We start from the raw sequence: 15869 nt of genomic DNA, 5'->3' as shown, positions 1-15869 counted from the left end.
TGCCATTTGCAGGTTTCCATACCTGTACAGGTTTTGCTTACTATTTATTTTAATAAACTGCAGTTAAGATGTCATTCAAATCAAACAGGGATCTTCAGAAAACCATTTATTTTTAGCACACAGCTGCTCTTGTGGTTTCCTGTTGCATTTTAGCAGCTGGACAATAACAGAAGAGGATAATTGTTTTATAATAAGACTTTAACTTAGTAAAATATAAATTTCTTTTCTCTATCTTTGCCTGTTAAAACCCCATTCTGCATAATCTATATAATTGGGGAATTGCAAACCTAACCCTTTACACTTTTAACAGTTCATTAATGGTTCCTTTGTGTTAATTGTCCAGAGCACAATGTTGGAAACTTTCAGTGGTTATTGTTCTTCATCCAAAAATGGATTTGTTATAATGTAGCCCTTGGATACAAGCACATGTATCCACTAAGCAGCACAGCAAAGGGTTGAAAATAAGAAAGACACCAATCTGTTTTCATAAACAGTTTTTAATCAAGATAACTGAAAGCACAAACCATAGTACCATAAAACAATCATTAAAAGCCAATTACAAGCTCAGCGATACTGAAATATTTAACTTTATATCTGACATAAAGAGACAATTACAGTAAATCTTGTTTTAGGAAACCTAATGTTGGCACAGTGTAAGATCAACCAATGTCATCTCTCTCCATTCTCACAGTATGTTAAGAAAAAAAAACAACAAAAAAAAAAAACAACGTTGCCGGGTTCCTCTGCTATAGAACATATTTGATATTTAATTGTACAAAAAGTGTAAGAAAAAACAAGGAAAGACAAAAAAAGAAGAAACGGCTAAAGAAAACTTCACAGAATTGTGTCAAATACACAACCAACATTTACTTTTCCTCAAAAAGCATAACATATGTATGGGAGCTTACTAAGATGTGAGGTACTGCAACTATGCCAGTCAATTCATTTCTACAGAGAAAACGCAAAGAAACATAGAATGTATCATGAAAACATACTGATTGGTGAGCTGCTGACAGCCGTGAAGACATTATAAAGAATCAGGAATCACGAAATAAATAAATACAATATATAAGAGTCTAATTCACTGTTAAATCATCCACGGTTACTCTGCATTTATGGTCTTGTGCTGTCTTCAAATCTGAGTTGAAGCTGTGTGAACAAGGTAAATATTGGAGAAGTTCTTCCAGCTAAACGTTTGCCTTTTGTCCTTTGTGATTATAAATACTGTTACAGCTGGTGAAATCAGTTCATCACAATTTTAAAGCACACATCTTACACTACATTCAAAGAAAATGCGGAAATGTTGTTTTATCCCGCATTTGGATCGAACCATGCACTGAAAGCACTTATTACTGCCACACATGGCGAAGTTTTTTCCCTTTTCTCCACACAAATTAAAGCTCCTTCTGTCTCATGTATTGGATGAGATAAATTAGGATTTGATAAACATGTAACTGTGATTCAAAGAAACAGTTTGAAGATAAGCTTATTTGCTTTTGTTGCCAAGAGTTAGATGAGAAGATCAGTACCACTCTCACGCACGTGCCTATGCAAAATAGCAGTGAATTAGTAGAAGTGATTCAGGCTGAGCTGGTTTGGTCACACCATGTTGTGATGTTTTTTAGTGCACTTTAATTAAACAAGGAATAACATGAAGAAGATTAGTGATGCCGGTGGGTGAATTTCGCCACCTTTGGGCAGTCTTTGCACCAGATGCTACTGCCGGCATTAGCTCCTTATATGTGGAAACATATAACGAAAGCATTTGCCTGTGGATAAAAGTGGTGTGGTTGATTAAGACAATCATTTATTTAACCAAAAGTGGAAAGAGTAAGTACAGTACACCCCTGGCCTCCAAAGCTATTTGTACTTTTTTTTTTACTTTTATCACAATACATTTCTACCCAGCACACATGAAGGTTGTATCAAAATTGTCATCTAGCTCTCGGCAAAAAGGCAAACGCGGCAAAGTGAGACACCCCGCTACAAGGAGCGTCACCGCCATACCCTGAATTCCACTAACGGATTCCTCCTCGGAAATCCCCAGTATTGTTTTTGAAAAACATGATGTTTTTTTTTCATTGTTATTATGACAGAATAGTAAGGCACAGTCCCAAGAGTCTGTTTGTCTTTAAAAGGTGAAGCTATGATTCAACTACAAAACACCTCCTTTGGTATCACTTTCACTTGAGTGGATGAGAGTCCAATTCATTCGATAGAAAAGTGGAAGAATGCTCTCCCTGCTCTCTTTCCGCAGACGGAAATTGCGATCCGTTGCTCTACACGGCAGACAGGTCGATACGGTTGGCTGAGTTGGTGCTTTTGTCCCACGTGTTCATCTTGGTGGGAGTCATGCCATCCTTGTTTCCATTCATCTATATTATAAGTTAGGCAGAGACAGAGTGAGACTGAGGAAGATTTTGAGCTGGACACCTCGTTTTTCTGATTGCAAATCTCTTAATGTCAGCACTCACAATGTCAGAGTTGAAGGGTTTCACATTGATGTTTCGGATGGAGCTGCTGGTTAGAGACCACACTTTGGTTTTGTGTTTGAAAGCAGCTCTGACCTGCAGGAAGAAGGAGAGCCATAGCAGACAAACTGGTGACAGACGTCAGGGACGATACGCATTTATCACCCAAAATATGAAATTGCCGCAGCAGAAAAGATCGACTCAAACCACTGAAACACAAACCTCAGAGTTGAGAAGACAATGAAACAGGAAGACGAAAAAACCCTGAAGACGAAAAACCATATTTTACAAATGTAAATGTGCTGCAAACATTTTGAAGAGGCAAAGAACCCGCAGCGAAGGACTTACTTGTAATGAGTTGAACACAGCAAAAATATACAGGAATGGCAAAGAGTGTGTGTTGACAGCGAGGACACCAAAGATCCAAGATATGCCTAGAATAGGCAGCAGCACAGCCACCGCCTTTACAGTCAGCCTTAACACAAACCAAGAGATAACCATGCTTACATTAGCATTTTGTTTATGAGATAACAATGTTTAGCAGAAGAGTTTGTGAACACAAATACACTCACTTGACTGCATTGGCATCTCCATGAACCTTGTAATTCTCTCCACCGATTCGAGATATGATCCTGGTCACAGATATCAGAATACCTATGTTCACCTGGGGGATACATTTAACACAGTCTTTGAATGTAATAAAAAGCTCACATTAAACACAGATTGCGCTAAAAGTGACAAATACTCATTTTTGCAAAATTCCTCACCACTATGACAAAGAGAGCCGGTGCCACAAATGCCCAAATGGCTCCGTTCTTGAGCGACAGCCAACAGCTGAAACAACAAAGGCAGTGGCGAGAGCGGAGAAAGAAGGAAAAATATTTTACACCGCGTTCCCACACATGCAGCGATATTATGCAATATAACGCTGTAATGTCAATATAGAATGACAGACTGTATGACTGCTAACCCGAAAGCTTTCAGACCGCATTGAAAACAGTTGTTTCCAATTTCTTCTGCAGGTGATGTCATTTTTATGCGCTCGCACCAAACATTCATGGAATAAAATGAATCGCACACATTTCCACATATGCGCGTGCTTTAATACACGGGTCGTACTCACTTGTCAACTTCCCCGTAGCTGTCAAGAGCTGACGTTATGGACACCACACAGATCACTACAGGAGAGCCTGGTCCAAAGAAACAAAACACAAATTCACGAATAGTATCCATGACTACATTTACATGCTATGAGGTAAAAATGTGACCCCGGGTCTCTTTGTGCTCACTGTGCGTTGTTGTAACAATCAGTGTCCATACATGTAATTTACCATGGGGGGTTATTTACGGTAGATATGCTGTCATGTTTAGTTTGTGGTTATTACACTATGTAAAACACACGTGAATTTGCTCTAACAGACTGTGGTAACATAAGTCAGACTTGATTTCACTTTTGAATAAAGACCAAAAAGGCCAGAGAGAGAAGTAAAGATATTTTTAACGTGTGCATTGCCTAAATCCCTGTTTTCATGCCGGCAGAAACGGTCTCCCTTGGCATTTCCTTTCCTTGCCGTGTCGTCAAAACTCCACTCTCATCAAAGCAAAGTGCTCCACGGCTTTGTGGGTTGGCATGGGCCTGTGGCAGTGACTCGCTGCCGCTCATTGGTGGTTTTATCTACTTTGCTGCTAATTGTTCACTTCCTTGAAATTACCCCTTTTAATTCTGCTACTTAGACCTCTTGGCGTAACCAAGCCCAAAGTTGTTTAGCACTCGATGCCGTGAGGAAACCTTTACTTTGAAGGAGGAAAGATTCAAATATTCAACAGCCTTTATCGCAGCAGTTAATTACAAAACAAGTGTACACTTTTGGGCAGTCATGCTTTTTTCTGTCCGACAACTCTCCAGCACATAATTTGCAGCTGGCCACACAAAATGAAAAATTACTCTGGCCAGAAGAAAGGAAGTCATAAAAAAGAGATTGTTTTTCCACTAATGGGTTCAACATGTAAAAGAGAGAGTATGCGTTCCCCTACAGCTCAGTGCAGTATATCCCAGATTTGTTTTATCTGTCCATCAAACTCCAGGTCTCTGAGATCAAGTTAAGCAAACGTTATACTGGAATGCACTGAAACGCTTCAGTATTGTCATAGTGATTTCCTTTTTCGATAAGTGATATTTAAGGTGAATTTAAATGGTAACAGGCACGAGGAAGAGACGGGACACTGGTTTAAATTAGGGAGGAAAGGATAACTTTCGGGAAGGGTTTTAGTGGAATGCTAACAGTGCTGCTCATAAAGACTGACAAGTAGACATACCCCAGCCAATGCCATAGTAGTAGAAGTGCTTGCTGCCCTCAGAGCCAAACACCTTGATCACCATACTGTAGAGGTGGAGGCCCTCCACCAGCATCCAGGCGAAGGCGCTCAGGAAGAAGAAGTGAAGCAGGACAGCCATTACCTTACAGGGCAGCTGCCACAGGGGACAAAACCAGACTTTTACAATCAAGAAAATCTCCTTTAAAGGTCATTATTTTACGTAAGGTTCCTTTACTATTTTGTTCATTATCATTTGCTCTGAATTTGATCTTGTACAACGCTTAATACTTTATCACCACTCATTAGCCTCAGCTTCAATACTGAAGAGGGTGCTGTACTGTGCACTTACCGTGCCCGGGTCAAAGCGAGCACTTATGAGAAGTAAGATCTCTGCCACCAGGATGGCGAAGGACAGGTTGGCGTGGATGTGGTAGCGCTGGTTACGGATGGTACTCACAGACCTGTGGAGCAGCGACACATGGAGAGACAAATCACATAGCCACATATCCATAGCTCTATACTAATCACATGGATGACAATTACATTGCAACGTAATTAAAATGTAATATATCGAAAGACAGAGAGTAAATTAGACTGCATTAACTCTATATAAAGCACCACTAAGTGTTGCATGACAGAAATTGACTGATTATACTCACGACAAGACTGCAAAGGTGACCAGAGTGATGGCAAGACAGAAGATGGAAATTGAGCAGCCAACATAACCGATGGTTGACAGTGCCACCCTGTGGCCAGTAGTGAGCTGTTTGTAAAGACACAACGCGGTCAGCAATGGTCAAGACAACAAGTAAAGCATTTTGATATTCATGTTGGATCAGTAAATCACAGCGTATCTAAACTAACTGTGTAATTCAGCCTGTTTGGTCAGAAAGGAAACCTGTCTCATATGATTTTAATTTTTATTTGTTTGTTTACATGCCAGTTTTGAGTTAAAGTTGTTTTTCCCCTGTAGGACAAATACCTATTTTCATAGTTTGGCATGCGAAAAGTGTACATAGTTCAAAAGCTAACTGTGATAATTGTGTTTTCATGCACACATCCATGGCTTACGGCTCAGTGCATTGATGTTTTGGAGTTCAGGCTATTTTGAAGGTTCGGGTTTGATTCTCCATTAACTATCTACTCATGTGCCTTGTCATTACAAAGACAGAGAAGTCACATGGACCCAGAAAAGGGATACGCGGGATGTTCCCTCACAGTTGTGGGATGAGGCAGAACCACTAATTAGAGACTTGCTGAGGGAAAGTATAGCATCAAATTGACCTCTGCGCTTTAAATACAACACTGGTTCGCAAAGCTGCAATACGAGGTCCAATTTTCTATTTAAAGGAGCCATCGTGGATGCTACCATTCTCCCGTAGCACATATTGGTGGAAAACAAATATTTATAATGTAGTGACATTGTACACAGGGTCACTGTAAACGCAGATGATGCAAACGTGATACTGTGCAGGACAATGTTGGTACAAAATAACCAATGCCAACCCGGGGGATTTAAAGTGACTCTTTCCTGACGTTTTTTGTGATCCCTCTTGAGGAATAGACCACTGACCTGTGCAGTGGTCCAAAATAACGACACTTAATCACAGTTGTCCTGAGAATTACTGCGTAAAACCACCAGTAAAACTAACAGTGCGACATGCGGGTCTGCTTAAAATTGACCCATAGGGAGGAAACGATAAATTGTCCCAGGCTCCAGTAGGGGCCTCTGGTTGTTGTGTGGTCGACCACAGCATCCTCTCCAAATATGTTCCTACAAATGTACTTATTTTGTGAAACAGATGCAGACGGAGGGGTACACTGTTGAATTTGGCCACACATCAGCAGGATAGGCCACATTTTGGATGCCCATGAAATGTCCTCCAAGAACTGGACATCAGAGTCAACAATGGTGCCCATTCAACTTGAAATGAAATCTCTGAGCACATTGACCAAACAAATCTTCTGGCTCTCTGACATGCACATGCAGATAAGTGTTATCCAACTCGTTCATGCATGCATCAGTATTTTTACATTTTATAAATATAAAACTTATTATTTAATTTCTATTAAGCAGTAATCCTTTACAAAGTTTTTAGTGCAAGGAATCTTATGATAGTGGTCCACAGGGTAAAGGCTTTTTGGGCAGCAGTGGGAAGATTTCTTTAGTTGCAGTACCAAGAGTGACCACTATGAAAACATTGGCAGCAAAACTGATGTTAGCGTCGTAGCTAGCGCTCTTAAATGAATTTCATTGTATACAATATTTCTTGCACAAGGTGTTTTGTTGGGATTCATAACGCCATTTTTGCGATTTTATTGCTTTAAAATTTTACAGCGGCAGTTGTGTGCTAATTTTTCCTCCAATAAGAAACATTTTCTCCTCCTCCTTCTCCAGCAGCACTGCCAGCTGCTCCAACACGAACCGCATTCTGCCCTGTTCCAGAGAACCCTCTCCTGAGGAAATGCCTGACATAGAAAAACCACTGCAGCCAAGACATCATACCTCCAAAGGCACGACTTGCATGAGGATGGCAAAGTTGGTGAGATGGTTGCACAAACACACGGAATACGTCATGTTTCCATCTGAGCGTACGCAGCCTTCATTGGACCATACGCCCTCGTTAGAACTGAAAGGAATGACAAGCGGTATGACTCAGAGAGAAAATATATTCAATATGACAATCAGAAAATAAAGGACAGCAGATATACAGAAAAAATAGAAAAAGCAACTTTTTTTTACTGAAACACTACTGGCAGTGATCGCTCAATATAATCCATTGTGGGAGGCACATGGAGAAATAGTTTTGCTGACTTTGCTGGGGCAATCTGACAGGGCAACATAATAATTCACATTTTTCTTGAGTTTCAAGGGGAGTATGAAGAGGAAGCCTTTGAATCCAACTAAAACACACTCCCTTTTAAAATGATTTATGCTTTCTAATACAGATTTGGCTCCGTGTGTCACATCACCATCCTTTCACATTTCACAGAGCAGAGCACTTGCTTAACTTACAACAAGCTGAAATGGCAATGATTTAGACAGACTTTAACGATCCATAAGGGAAATGAATTGATCACAGTAGTTTAAGTGTCACAAAACGATGAGCTGTAACACAGGTGGATAGAATATGAAATAAAAGTTTTTTTTTTTTTTTTTTAGAGTACGGAATAAATGTTTTTTTTTTGTTTATTTTATGTGAGTGAGAAAAGGAAATGCACCTTTTCTAAATCAATGTTTCTGTCAAACAATTTAAAGGCTTGAGCAGAGAATGTGCAAAAAAATAAAACATCTTTGGCTCAACCTTTTGAATGAACAACAGCGACATTCTGCATTTAAATTAGAAACATCGACCCACCTGTAGTCCAAGAACGCACAGTAGAGGAACACTTTGTTGCTCTGATTAAGCACTTGGTCCTGCTGTTCTTTAGTCTGGAAAGGAATTGTATAAATAAAATTGAGAATTTGAATTGAACATGGAGAAAGTATGTGATACAGGAAAACCTTTAATAATTTGCAAACATTGTTTCCACTATTTCATAATGCTTTCCTGAACGCTTGGCTTCTCTGACTTCCTGTCTAATGCTTATGGTCATTACTGTTAGCTTACATCTAGACTCATTACTTACACGAAAAGAAAAAAAAAAGTTTCATTGGTGCTTACATGCAGTAAAACTAAAGGGATTTGAAGTCTTACTAAAGGAAAGACAAAGCATATCAACACTCAGCGAAGGTGGTTAATACACTGAGCAGTTATCCTTACTGTCTTCACGGATCGTACTTGATTATAAATCACTTTTTCCATGTCTTAATATGAGATTTGGAGCCTCCAGAGGCAGTGAGCTAATGGCTACAGTGCAAGAATGCAGTAATTGGGGCTTGGCCCTGATTTCAGGTCAAACCACTACCCTACTCAATCTGTCATCTGAAGAAAACAACACTTCCATTGGCTGGTTGGGTGTATACTGAGAGGCCTTACTGAGAGGCTGCGCACCTCTTCTCGTTCTCTGAGCACCGACTCTCAGACTGAATAAGTATATGATTAGATGGACTGTGTCTGCACTACTTCCTTCTGGAAAAAGTGAGAGCGAGAGTGAAACTGACAGTCAGGCTGTCTGTTTCCTGGCCCATAGGCACCGTGATTCATATTACAAAGCATAGCGCAGTACCTTGACTTCATTGTGTAATCAAATCACTGCTCTCATTCTGTCTGTTTTGCACATGCAGCTCTTTAGTCATCAAGTATTGTGATCCCTTAGATGAATGCAATGGATATTCATGTGGTCCATTAGAGCCAGCAGGTCCAAGAGTCGTGAAAGCGTCTTAAATGCAGCCCGTCGTCACCAGCCAACGGCCCGCTTTGAGGGACTGCAAGCAAACCCTGTGGGTGAATTTACTGCTCTCCTGGGGACTTTAATAACTTACAATTCTTGTTGGGTGTAAATGAAAGCAGATGGAATAGAGACAAGCTGCAGCTGGCACACTGTAAGCCTCGCACTACAATGTCACTTTTGCTCTTACCGAAAACCTCCAGTATTCCTGTGCAATGAAGAAAGACTAATGATCCATAATAAGCCCACAATGTAAACCATGCCTCGCGGGAGACACTACATCATTGGCCGACCATGATGTGCACCAGGCACAATCTGAAATATACATTAGCTAACAGACCATCACACATACGAAAGAGCGCCGTTTGGTAAGATTTCCTCCCTAACAGTCTGTTTGTGTCCACATCCAGCTTGTATTTTCCGGGCTCACATCTGAGTGGAGGTGCAGGAACCTGAAAGTCACTGGTGAGCGTTTAAATGCACTCGGATATCTGGCCCGGTCTTGAGCGCATGCTGTTGTTTCCCCCAGTGCCCCGAGGCCTCGGCTACTACCAGCCAAGACTGCAGCTGGCGCTCCAACTCTTTATTAACAACAGAAGGCCAGCAAACACTGGCCTGGGAATCACTTTGAGGCTCGTGTAAGGAGAGCAGAACAGAGAGGAAGATGAGAGAATGAAAGCTAGTGACAGGAGAGTGATGAAGAGTGGCAGGCTGATAAAGGAGAAGAGCCTGAGAGAGACAGGCTGATAAATCATTGATAGTCGAGGTGTTGCTGGTGCCTGCATGTTGCAACACCCTACGCGATGCAGCACTCAACCACAAGTTTACCTATAATAGTTGTTTTTACTAGACACTGGATGTCACAGCAGTTTAACATTAAAGTCTACGGCTATTAAACATGGAAGAAGTACTCACATCATTTACTAAAGCACAAAACTTCACATAAAATGTAATTGCCCTGCCTTCAAAATACCTAATTATAGAGAAAAGTGCTGCAGATTAATCAGGAAAATCCACTTAAAAAAGAAGACTCGGGGTCATGCTCATGAAGGTCACATTGCAATGGCAGTTTTGATAGATGATTAATGATACAGGAATGTTGTGGCTAGTCTTGACTTCAAATAGCTTAAATGATTCCATCTGAGCTGTTTAAAAGTGAAATCTGACCTTCTGTAAACTGTAAATGTCTGAAATACATATGACAGGCCAAAACAGGTTGGCAACTATCTCGAACAATGCACTATTGAGTTTGACAGGTTTATTCATTTTCGAATGCAGATTTCAAATCAATGTGGAGAGTGAAAAGTACATCTTAAAGTAGTCTCTGTGAGCACACTGGCAGCTTTTACATCTTCAACGTAGGGGGATAAAAGTACAATAAACTGCGACGCAACCCTCTTGGAGTCTTAACGTGCCAGTGAAGGCTAGCGATCCATTTACTCATTTATTTTACTTGGGCGCGGCTGTAGTCACCGAGCGATGCTCTAGCTAAGCGCGCTCACTTTGCCTGTAGCGACGAAGTGCAAGTGTACATTTACTCAACTGAGTAATCATCTTGGCTATTTAATTTCTCCTTCTCCTCACCCAGTAGGCAAAAAAAGTCTTTACAAACAACACTAATCATATGCTACCGTTTGGGGATGTGTTTTATTCTTGGGTTGTATTTCCTGTTTTATAGTATAACCTGTCATCTCTGTTATTTTTGCTTCCCGTCCTTGCGTTGTTTTTTCCGCCCGGCTTTCTGATTGGGATTCTTGTCTTCGGGTTTGGGATTTTTTTCTGATTGACATTTTCTTTAGCTGGATCCCCCTTTTCTTTGGACTCTCATTGGATTTATCTGCTTTACTCTATAGCACCTCTTACTATCAGTATGTTTGAATATCTTATTTGTCCTCACCAATTTTGTAAAAATACAACATGACAGAAAAACTCTGTATAGCATGATAAAAATTAGCATTGATTGTCTAATTCTGTTAAGTTTGTCCAGTTAGGCTACCGTACTACGGTAGCGTTGAATGTCCTCAAGTCTGAGCTCAAACAACTTGTGAGTCCATCTCGTCTTGATAATGCAGTCGTAAATCTCGTAAATCTTTGTGTTATGTAACTTTTATGTGGGTCAAATTAAAGGATTATCTTATCTTAAACAGACTGATCTTAATCAGCTCAATCACGGATGAATTGTGTTCTTATTGGTGTGTTGTTTTAGCCCTCTTTTTTTAAAAAAAAGCATTTATTATTTTTACTTATATTTTACTTTGTTTATTACTATATACTTTTAATTATTTCAATTTACTTATGCATTTGTGTTTAGTCTTGACAAATTGAAAAAACTTCATTAATTCATTTTACATTTCATACTCTGTAACTCCAGTTGAGTTGTATTTGCTCATGTGAAATCACAACTGATCGTCTCGCTCCAAGTTAAGAACTACATTTCGTGACTTTTTGGAATTGTATCATCAGCGGCTATATCTGCACTCTCTAGTGATAAGATTTACCAGCTCATTAAGGCTCATTCTTTGCAAGGTTCTGGGGCCAGTCCCAGCTCATATGTGATGAGAGGTGGTTAACACCCTGGAGAGGTTGCCAGTCAGTCAATATTTTGTTTTGTATATTAATGCTGAAGTTCAGAGAGCTGAGTGGCATGTCTTGATGGCGCGCGAATGCTAACACACAAATCTTCCAGGCATTCACATCAACATCATCATGAGAACCCCCGGCTGCTGTCTGAAACATGTCCCTCTAAACCAGAGCAAGCCTCTCCTTTTGCTTTTTAATGACTGCGTTGAGCCATTTGGATAAAATGACGAGGGATGAAAATAAACACTTGCAGGCATCACAAAAGCACATAAGCCTTAGATGACACACACAACCCAGTAATTTCTATAAAAGCAAGCCTCTCTGTCCTCTGTGGTGTCTTGCAGATCTAGCAGAGCTGAAAGCCGAAGCCTCGCTGTGGTTGAGAGGACTTCAGCAAACACTGACAGCATATGTCGCTGCAAATCCCAAGATATCAGGCAACTCCGGGCTGATTTAAATCTCAGCAGTTGACAGCTGGTCCTCAAGTGGAGTGCAAATAAAGAATAGATGGAGAAATCTACACGCCACCCGTCATCCTGGTTTCATCAGCCAACTGGAATAGACTTCCTTCTAAAATGATTCAGCATTTATTAAAGTAAAAACTTGAATTTAGCTTTGTCTTTTCCAACAGTAAAGGCAATAACATGCTGCAGTGAAACCAGTACAACACTAGGGCACCGAAAGGTTATTTAAGAAATATTTCCGCTTCAGTGGACACCAAAATTAATCATATCACGTCTGGTCTGAGCTAAAAATATATATATTTAAAAAAAAACAGTATCTGGTCTAGATTTTTCCAGAGCCGGATATTAATCCCACTCATTCCTTCCAACTCTGGTACATTGATATGCAGCTATGAAAAGTAGCCAAGTATATTTCAGGAGCAAATAAGTGAAAAAAAAGGCTTTGGTTGTGCTAAATTTAAATAACTGTGAAAAATTATACAACAGTGTAAGTGCAAGGGAGATGAATCCTTCTCCATTTCACCCGCAAATATTCCAAATATTCCAGATCACACAGAGACAGGGTGTAATGTGGACTTCGCTTTCAGCATTTGGTATAGATATCAACTTTACAGCGGCCAACAGGCGCCATAAAAAGACTGAAACTCGCCAATCACATTTCACGCAACTAAAAGACAATATTTAAAAGCTAATACCACCTAACTTCGTATGTGCGTAAGCTGCATTGACTGTCTGTTGTTAAATTTAGTAAGGGAAGGAAACCCTTTATTGCGGCATGTCTGGAAAAGTCATACGGAGGTATGGGGTAGTCCAGCACACTAAAGAGAAAAAAAGAGTGACGTAGAGTTTGAGAAAAATAATTGTCCATTGAGCCGCCTTAAGGTCAAAAGAAACTACAGCGTGCGACGCAGAAAGTGATTGTGATGGAGCACAGATCGTGTTGTCGCCCCAGGGCTTTTTGATCAGATTCTGGATTTCGGTTGATCCACATACAGCATGCCGAGCAAGAATCCGAATCCATGCAGCAAAACACAACTGGCCTTGAGTGAGATCATGCCGTCAGGGGAAATGTAAAAAGACGTGCAGCTGTGGCCTCAGCTCAGTCGCAGAAAACAACAAGACATGGCGATATTCACGGAGGGTGTGAGGAAATATGGGGACAATCAAGCAGCCCTAGAAGTTACAGTGCTTTTTTTCTTTTAGAAAAAAAAAACCTCACGCGATAAAAGAGAGTTCTGCTTGAATTCTTTTGTGTGTCTAACGCCACAGGCTTCCATATGGGGCCACTGTAACGGTTACGGCCCCTTTCCCGAGGAATGCATTCGCATCTGTGAGCCGAAGGCGGCCTTTAGAGCAACGAAGTTCCCAGCGGAAAATACACTGAACGGTAAATAGGGTGATGCTGAGTGATGAAACCTGCGCTGATGTATTTGTTTTGTGCCTTGTCTTTTGAATCATGTAAATGATGAGGTCACAAAAAGAAAAGCTTTTTTGTTAGCAGAGTCAGAAAACCGAAAGTTATACATGAAATGTGTGTTTCAGTAACGAGTTCACATTTTGCTGCTGCTTTCGCAGTTGAGATCAGGACCAGAACACAAACCTAGGTTAAAAAGTCGCCTTTAGAACTTTTTTAAAACATTGTTTGTCAAAGTCCTGCAGACAGAATTATAACAATATAGTTATAGTTTCAAATTTCTATTTCTCAGATACAATAATTAAGCGATTAAAGTAGACACTGATTGATTTTTTGTAATGAATTTGTTTGATTTTTTGATCAACAGAAAAGTGACTAATTGTCCCGTACCTGATTATAATTAATATAATATATAATAGCATTATATAAAATCAGCGGGATCCAGAAATGAACAAGCATGAATTGGTTTAATTTATGTTTTTGGTAGGTATTTGTTGATCCCTAAATATCTCCAACTTGCATGAGAGCTCTCCATAAAAGATGTCTCCTGTGCACAACAATCCCAAATTTAGCTCAGGGTGTAGAACTTGTTTTCCACGTTTAAAATAATTCAACGAGTGGTGCCTTTCTTCGAGGGAACTGAATGATTCCTCTTTCTATTTTGCCTTTATCTCGCCTTTCCCCTCCGTTGCAACTGCAAGTCTGTTCTACACATCCAAAAACAGACAGAAAAATAAAAAACCCACATCAAAAACTTTGTGTGGGCGCGGATGAGGGGTTTCTCTGAGGTGGCAGTCGAGAGGTTACATTGTTGATAGGAAGGGGCGGCTAAATGGGAGGAGCTGCAAAGGGAGTCTTTTGGCAAGTGAGGAATAGCATTGGCCAGACCTCCATCTGTGATTGATCAGTATATTTTGGCTCACTTGGCCGAAGTTTGTGTGAGCGCGTTGGTGTGCATGGGTGTGGGTGGCTGGCAGCGCGAGAGGGAAGGAGGAGAGCCTCTGCCCGTATGGTCTAAGCTGGGCGTGTGCTGAGAGCTATAAAAAGACTAGCAATAAAGAGTGATTACAGTTATGTCAGAAATGACTGATACCAGCATGGGCTTGCATGATTAAATGATTGCGGGTGTGCGTGTCAGAAAGGGTTAAATAACCTTTAGTGTGTTTATTTTCAAACCTGCCAAACAATAGTCCATTATTTTCAGCGCGTATAGGAAGCTCCAACAAGTCTAGACGCCTTTGTAATCGTGAGCTGTGCATTTTCCCTCTCAGCCACTGACCTCTTTGGTCCCAACAAACTGTTCCCACCAAACACATGTTCATGAGCCTTAATAAGGGATGGAGCTAGGGGATCTTGCTAAATGGAAAAAAAACATATATGTTAGTTATTAACGTATCTAATTTTTACAATAACTTGGAGGGGAGTAATGTTGCCTGAGTCATATTAGTGGCCAGTTTTTGTTTTAGTTCAACATGTGATTTACTATAGCTACAAGTCACATTCGGTAGTGCTGGAGGGGGGAGCTTGCTTTGCTTTGCGGTAGAGCCAGGCAGCTCTCCAGCTGTTTGCAGTATTTAAGCTAAACTAAGCTAAGCTAAGCAGCTGCTCTTTTTTTCTTCAAAAAAGAAAGAAAGAGGCAGCTTTGAAGCTCAGTGTTGTGGCTCTGACCGCTGTCATCTGGTCACCATCAGTCTGACCAGTTCCCAACAAATTCAAAAGCTGAAATCTCTGACGGTAACGATCTCACCCCCACAGCCCTAAATTAAGTATAAATTAAAAGTGTGGTTGTATTAAAATTCATTCAAGAATGAGGAATTAAGGTGTTAACACAGGACCCACAAACTGATGGAGAAATTAATTAGGGACCCCCGACCTATATGTGTTCTATATTAAACTCAGCCTCGTGCTATATGCACTATTATTATCATCTTCCATTCAGTATTAAGCTATCCCTTATCCCTTTACTAATATATGTTGGATTCATGTTAAATAAATTTTAATTTGTGGGGGAAACTTAAACAATAAATGAAAAATGTTTTTTTTTAAGCGAAGAATTTGTGACCCCCCTGCAGTTCCTCTGCAGACCCCCTGGGGGTCGCGGACCCCCTGTTGAAGACCAGTGCATTAACATGTTTATGCTTTTATGTCGGCACCTCACTGAGGTCTACAAGGATTGACTCATTTTTTAGGCCACCCTTAAGTGGACGCATGAGGAACTTCAATCTTCGACACTTAACCGCTGCCTTCATTTTTTTTTTTTTTTTTTAGCTCTGGCGGTTGCCACGTGCTTAT

At 40.4% G+C, this 15869-nt stretch overlaps 1 protein-coding gene across 3 annotated transcripts in view; it reads right to left on the bottom strand.

Moving 5' to 3' along the window:
- Nucleotides 1–477: 477 nt before the first annotated feature.
- Nucleotides 478–15869, bottom strand: part of adgrd1 (adhesion G protein-coupled receptor D1) — a 28240-nt gene continuing 12848 nt past the window's right edge. For all 3 annotated transcript variants that reach the window (XM_047592375.1, XM_047592376.1, XM_047592378.1), the window contains 12 exons: nt 8147–8220; nt 7294–7417; nt 5447–5550; nt 5137–5248; nt 4788–4941; nt 3595–3661; nt 3239–3305; nt 3044–3135; nt 2820–2946; nt 2694–2735; nt 2475–2567; nt 478–2375 (listed from right to left, as the gene is read on the bottom strand). In XM_047592375.1, the coding sequence (XP_047448331.1) occupies nt 2280–2375; nt 2475–2567; nt 2694–2735; nt 2820–2946; nt 3044–3135; nt 3239–3305; nt 3595–3661; nt 4788–4941; nt 5137–5248; nt 5447–5550; nt 7294–7417; nt 8147–8220 (1152 nt within the window). In that variant the 3' untranslated portion in view covers nt 478–2279. The remainder of the gene's footprint in view (nt 2376–2474; nt 2568–2693; nt 2736–2819; nt 2947–3043; nt 3136–3238; nt 3306–3594; nt 3662–4787; nt 4942–5136; nt 5249–5446; nt 5551–7293; nt 7418–8146; nt 8221–15869) is intronic.

This window comes from Mugil cephalus, chromosome 8, assembly GCF_022458985.1.
Source record: "Mugil cephalus isolate CIBA_MC_2020 chromosome 8, CIBA_Mcephalus_1.1, whole genome shotgun sequence".
Classification (NCBI taxonomy): Eukaryota; Metazoa; Chordata; class Actinopteri; order Mugiliformes; family Mugilidae; genus Mugil; species Mugil cephalus.
The sequence above is the reverse complement of the archived record's forward strand: the minus strand, read 5'-3'. Positions and strand labels throughout refer to the sequence as shown.